Source organism: Rhinatrema bivittatum, chromosome 7, assembly GCF_901001135.1.
Source record: "Rhinatrema bivittatum chromosome 7, aRhiBiv1.1, whole genome shotgun sequence".
NCBI classification, from domain to species: Eukaryota; Metazoa; Chordata; class Amphibia; order Gymnophiona; family Rhinatrematidae; genus Rhinatrema; species Rhinatrema bivittatum.
In genome coordinates this window covers 275,707,837-275,714,467 of record NC_042621.1, presented here as the reverse complement: position 1 = coordinate 275,714,467, position 6,631 = coordinate 275,707,837, and the positions used below count along the sequence as shown (strand labels likewise).

General features: G+C 39.7%; 1 protein-coding gene across 2 annotated transcripts in view; it reads right to left on the bottom strand.

The window, feature by feature from the left end:
- Positions 1-4,467: 4,467 nt before the first annotated feature.
- Positions 4,468-6,631, bottom strand: part of AS3MT (arsenite methyltransferase) — a 171,589-nt gene continuing 169,425 nt past the window's right edge. For both annotated transcript variants that reach the window (XM_029610283.1, XM_029610284.1), the window contains one exon: positions 4,468-6,001. In XM_029610283.1, the coding sequence (XP_029466143.1) occupies positions 5,903-6,001 (99 nt within the window). In that variant the 3' untranslated portion in view covers positions 4,468-5,902. The remainder of the gene's footprint in view (positions 6,002-6,631) is intronic.

The following is a 6,631-nucleotide window of genomic DNA, read 5'->3' as shown; positions in this document are numbered from 1 at the left end:
AAGCAACTTACCTTCCTGACCTCTCCAACACACTAGCAGATCATCTCATCAGTGTTTTTCACCCCCACGAGTAATCCCTGGACCACAGAGTAGCAGACAGACTATTCAGTCTCTGGCAATCAACTTGTTTATTCAGAAAACAACAGAACAGTCAACAAATTTAGCTCCATTCTTTGCAGTAGGTTCAAATCCACTCCAGATGCTTTTCTGCTCAAGTGGGATGCACATCTGTTGTATGCCTTTCATAAGATTCTGTTGGTGACAAAGATGGGCATGTCTTATCCTCATTTCTCCAGCTTGGCCCAGGCAAGTGTGGTTTTCTTACCTCATCAACTTATCAGTTCACCCATTGATCCCCCTGGGATTCGATCTGGATCTACTAACGCAAGAGGAGGATTATCTATATCAGCCTAATGGCATGGATGTTGAACACTCAATACTCTCTTTATTGTCACCATCTAAGGAGGTTGAGGACATTGTGATTTCAGTCAGGAAGATGTCTGCTAGAAAAGTGAACAGTTTTAAATGGAAACATTTCTCATCTTGGTATTGGGCAGGCTCCCTGAACCTGTCACTTGTGCTCCAAAAGATCCATTTTAATATTTGTTCTCAATCTCCACTTTGGGTCTCAGTACATAATTGGTCAAAGTGCATCTCAGTGCCATTGCTACTTACAGTCCTCAAGGGAATAGAAAGCTGATCTCCATTCATCCTCTGGTATCGAAGTTTATAAAGGGATTGTGGCATATGAGACTTCCGGTTACAAAGCTACCGGTGCCATGGGATCTCAGTGTCATTTTAATACAATTGATGAATCCTCCCTACGAGCTGTTGGAGTCAGTTTCCTTGAAGTTCCTATCCTGGAAAGTGATATCTCTAGTTGCCATCATTTTGGCCAGAAGGGTCAGCGAACTGCAAGTGTTGGTTCATTACTCTCTGTACTTCAGTTTTCCTTAACAGGGCAATGTTCCTTATTAAGTATCTGCATTTCATTTGAATTAAACCATTGTTTTGCCTATGTTCTTTCCAATACCTCATGCACATAAAGAAAAGGCTCTGCAATCATTGGACTGTAAAAGGGCTTTAATCTGTTATCTGAAGAGAACTCAATCGCATTGTCAGGCTTCCCAACTTTTCATCTCTTATGATCCTAACAGACCGGGAGTAGCCATTGCCAAATATACATTGTCCAGCAAACTAGCAGACTGTATTGCACATTGCTATTCTCTAGCTGGGTTTCAGATCTCAGACTTTAAGGCTCATCAAGTAAGAGCCATGGCTATTTTGGTGGCTCACCCAAGAGCCGTCTGACTCAAGGACATATACAAAGCTACAATTTGGTTGTCCAGACAGTAGTGGGATGTGAAAGTGTGCACTGACAATCTCTCAAGAATTGACAGTAACTTTGGGCAAGAATTTTGCGCAGCCTGTTCGCCCAGTAGTCTACTCTCCATGGGGGGGGGGGGAGTTTCTTTTAGCTTTTTCAGTAAGTATTCCATTCACAACCCTCAGCTTGGGACTCCCCATGTGTCATGACTAATTTGGCCCTGCTCGTTCACAGAGAAAGCAAATTTTCTTACTGTAAATGGGGTTCTCTGTAGTCAGAAGGATGAATTAGCCTTACTTAATACCTGCTCACCTCCCTGGAGAGTCAACTACCTAGTTAAAGCTAAGCTCTAAAATCGTCTAAGAGGCTCATAAAGCAGCGTGTGTGCATGGGAACTCCCGCACATGCTCAGTAGTAAAAACTTATTCAGCTACAGGTGCAGTTACCCCACGTCATGGTTAAGTCATCTTGCTGTCTGCAGAGAACCCCATTTATGATAAGCAAACTTGCTTTTTACTTGGGTAAATGGCATCGTAACCTGCCCCCCCCCCCCCCTTTTTTTTTTTTTTAGCAAAGTTTTGGATTGCCATGTTAGTCAATTTATCTAAGAACAAAAAATATGCCACATTGGGTCAGATCAAGGATCCATCAAGCCCAGCATCCTGTCTCTGACAATGGTCAATGTGAGTCCCAAGCACCTGGCAGGATCCCAAAGAATAGACCCAATCTTTTTTTTGCTGATATTCAGGGATAAGCAGTGGCTTTTTGCAAGTTTCAGAAAGAAGAGTCAACAAACAAGGGGTAGCTAAGACCATTTTTTATTGGGATTAACTCAATACATCTGTGTCGAGCTTTCAAGAGTTATCCTCCTCTTTCTATCAGGTCAGTGAAGAAACAGTGCAATTATACTGGTTTTAAATAGTACAGAATCATATAGGTGTTAGGCTCCCTGCATTAGCTATTATAGATGGAGATGGGGTTTGACAGTGACATTTTACAATTGAAAGGGCCTATAGTTGGTGAGAAAGCCAATGTCCTTTAAGTAATTTTGTATTTATTTAATTAAAAATTCTTATAAACCACTTAAAGCAAATCAATTGTACTAAGCAGTGAAAAAAACATATACATTATAAACATAAAACAAGACATACAGGTATAGAAAAATAAAAATCAGTTAAATTCAGGGCAAAATACTGGCAAATGCTTCTTAAAATAAGAAAGCTTTTAGTTGCTTACAGAAGACCTTAATATCAGAAATGACACACAGATAGCTTGGTAGCACATTCCCATAAAACAGGACCAATCAAGGAAAAAGCTTGGGCATAAGTTTCTGCAAGAATATCTTTAAAAGAAGGCACAACCAACAGTAAATCATCTGCAGAAAGCAAAAATTTCGAAGGCAGACAAATTGAGATTAAATGAGCCAAATATGAAGATCCTTTGTTTCAAAGTGTTTGATCATCTTAATTTAAAATGTTTTGCTGTGTGGACTTTTCCCCCTGCATTATTGATTTCAATAAGAAACAGTCTCAAGGAACAGAATTGTGTGTTATTTTTTATATTTTAATCTTATGCCTTTAATTTTGGGTGAATGTCTCTCCTTTGATAGTCTGTTGTAATTTTATTTTATTAATAGTTCTTATTATCCGCATCTTCTACAGTGTTCCGTGCAGAGCACAGTTCAAACATAAATAATGAGTCAATAAGACAAAAACATAGAATAGAATAAAAAATGACTAAAACAAACTTTCTAAATTTACTCTCTCTTTCCATAAGCTTCGGCAAAGTATAAGGCTTTTCACCTGCTTGCAAAAAATTTTTTAATCTTTTTCCTTTCGCAATTCTGTTGGTAACACATTCCAGTATACTGGACCATAGTAGGAAAAGGCACAAGAACATGTTAACTGCAACTTGTAGGCCCGAACCAAGGGAATCGCCAATAACTGAGTGTTAGAAGAACTTAGTGACATTCTGAAGCATTTACTAATGAACAAGGAGAGCTAGTGTACAGAAGCTTGTGAATCAAAGCAACAATTTTAAATCTGCTTGTAAGGTCCATTGGAAGCCAATGAAGGCTATGCATGACCAGAGTAATATGGTCTGTATGAGCCACGCTTCATAACATGCTTTCAGCAGCATGTGAATCATTTGTAAAGCCTTTACATTTTTGGGGGGGAACCCCATATATAGACTATTGCAATAGTCTAACTGCCCATATAACAGAGCCTGCAAGATAGATCTGAACATGTCACTACTACATGACAGCCTTTTAAGTGGTTTTAGCAATTTTAATTTAAAAAATGCTGACTTAACTACTTGTTTCATATGATTTTTTAGAGAGAGACACGAATCCAATGGGACTCTCAGGTTTCGGGCTCACACAACATTCAGGTACTGAATTGCATGTATGCAGGATAGAACACTATGATGCCAATGTACTAATTATATCCAAATGATAGGATGGATCAAACTGATGGAGAGATGGCATTATATATTAAAGAGGACACTTAAGTCAAACAAGAAATAAAATGCATTGTAGAATCCTTATGGATAGAAATTCCATGTGAAAAGGGGGATAAAATAGAATTGGCCAGCATAAACAGACATTGAAATAACAGAAATTAGGGAAGCTATCAATTAGCAGCACAATGATAATCGGTGACTTCAATTACTCCAGTATTTACTGGGGACATGTTACATCAGGACCTGCTAAGGAGGTGAAACTCTTAGATGAAATAAATGACTGCTTCACGGAGCAGCTGGACAAGAACCAAGAGGGGGAGCTATTTTAGTCCTAGTCCTTAGTGGAACATAGGATCTGGTGCGAGAGGTAACGGTTTTGGGGCCAGTTGGCAATAGTGATGATATTATCATCAAATTTGACTTAATATCTGGAGGGAGGACATTAAAAAAATCTACTGCAATAGAGCTTAATTTTCAAAAAGTGAGTCTATGATAAAATAAGGAAAAGGTTAGGAAAAACTGAAAGGAGCAGCTTAAAGGTTAAGAGTTTACAGTAAGCATGGGCATTGTTTAAAAACGCCATCTTGGAAGCCCAAATCAGATGTATTCCAAGCATTAGAAAAGGTGGAAAGAAGGATAAACAATTACTGGCATGATTATAAGGTGAGATGAGAGAGGCTATTATAATGAAGGGGTAGATTTAAAAGGTGTGCATGTCATAAAATGTCATAAAATCCATGCGCACATGCACGCTGGATTTTATAATCCGCGCATGCATGTATGGGCAGCACGCGCAGGGGGTGCCTAATTTTGTAAAAGTACACGCGGCAACGAGATCAGGCCACTCTCAGTCCACTCCAGTTAAGGAGCGGACTGGGAGGGAACTTTTCAACCCACCTGACCTTCCTCCCTATCCTATCTAACCCCCAATTTTTTATTTTACCTTTTGCTCCTCTTCAGGAGCAGTAGCAACTTGCATGCGCCGGCAGGCGCTTCCCCGGCACAGCGTCAAATGGCCGCTGTACCGGCCGCCTCCAGCCCCGGACTGCCCCTTTCTCTGGGCCTGGCACTGCGTAGGAACGCATTCAAAACAGAGTAATATAAGTTGTGTAATTAAATTCTTCTGTACTCCTACAGTTCTCTTTTAAGTATCCTGAAAAATGGTAACAGATGCAAAAAAGGGGGTTGAATTAGCAGAAGATTCAACTGTGTGAATAGTAGCACCAATCACCGAGGCTTCAACCCTGGCTGTTATCCGTTCATGCATCTTTCATAATTCAAGCATCTTTAAAAAAAACCAAAAAAAACCTCATGCCAACTCTTAAGGAGTTTATTTGGGAAATTTAAATAAGAATAGGGGAACAGGTTTGTAGGTGAATGTTAATGTCCAGAGAGGAAGCTGGGAAAGATGCACATTAATAAAAAAAAAAGAGCTGGGATGCCGTTCTGGGGATTCTCTGTAGTTAAGTCAGCATTTTTTAAATTAAAATTGCTAACTTTTAAGAAAAGTTTATTTGCTGAGCTGTCAATCTGCTCTTCTCTGTAATGTGTTAATTTACATCTGTGACGATTTATTCTTCATTTTTTGCTCCTTTTACCAATGTAGCATCCTTTTTCATATTTCTTTCTGCATTGGATTATATATACTACATTCAGAGAGCACAATATGGTGATATGATCATTTTATGTGTTAGGTTAATGTGCTTTTCAAGACTATTCTATGCCTATCAACATTTCTCCATGGGTACTTTGTTCCAATACATTTTGTGCTGATTAGTTAAATGTGCTCATTTATAATTCATGTATGTAGATTTTTCTTGGCATTAATGTACTCACTGCAGACTGAGAAGGAGGTAGTGCCTCCCCCCCCCCCCCCCCAAACACTGGTGTTCAAATGCAAAAACTAGGCACCCAACAGTAGTGTACATCTGCACACACCCCACAAAAATTAGAGGAAACATTGGCTTGTGCCTCATTTTGAAAAATATTCATATTTTACATTGCTCCAAGTAAAGCTAAATAGATTTTTATTTATTATTTTTCTTTCTGACTCATGCTAAGAGTTTAGCTTTGTGTTGCAGTATTTCTGGTTTCCAGAGCCAAACTTGCCAATCAGCAGCAACCTCTTGCTCCACAACAGTCTTCAGGGCTTGGTGTAGGATTTTTTGCCTTCAGCTTCTCCACCAATATGAATGGATCAATGATGATCTCCTATGGAAATAAAAAATAATAATATTAAACAATAAACATCAAAGCTTTTTTAAAAAAATGGTCCATTTTAGAGACTTTCCAAAACACCAAATGGGAGCCAGGAAGTGCCAAAAATCAATAATACCAACAAGGCAAATCCAAAATACAAATACATAAACACAGATCCTATGTGAACAATTAACCAATATCCAATGTTTAAACATGCATCAGCAAGCCAGTCGGTGTGCCCTAGTTAAAACGGGCCACCTGGTCTTCTGCATCATTTGTGGATTATACCTGTTATGGTTAAGCGGTGTTTGGGTGGATTCTTGGGTACTGTGGCAGATGACCTCGCCCACCGGGAGGAGCCCCGTGAGGAGCCACAGTACTGGGCTAAATGCAAACGCACAAACACAGAGTTTAGTTCTTTTATTAAACAGCTTGTAGTGTACCACCAGAGGCGGCAGTAGTGAGATAGTCTGGAAGTAGCAGTCTCAGGACCCTCGGCAGAGGGGGCCCTTCTCACCCCGTTGGTATAGGGGAATTCCGGTGCAGGTTTCCCAGCAAGGTAGCACTGTGGATGAGATAGACTAAGAGTTAGATTACTCACTAGATGGTTGCTGTTGGTATGCGATTCCAGCAGGTTGAAGA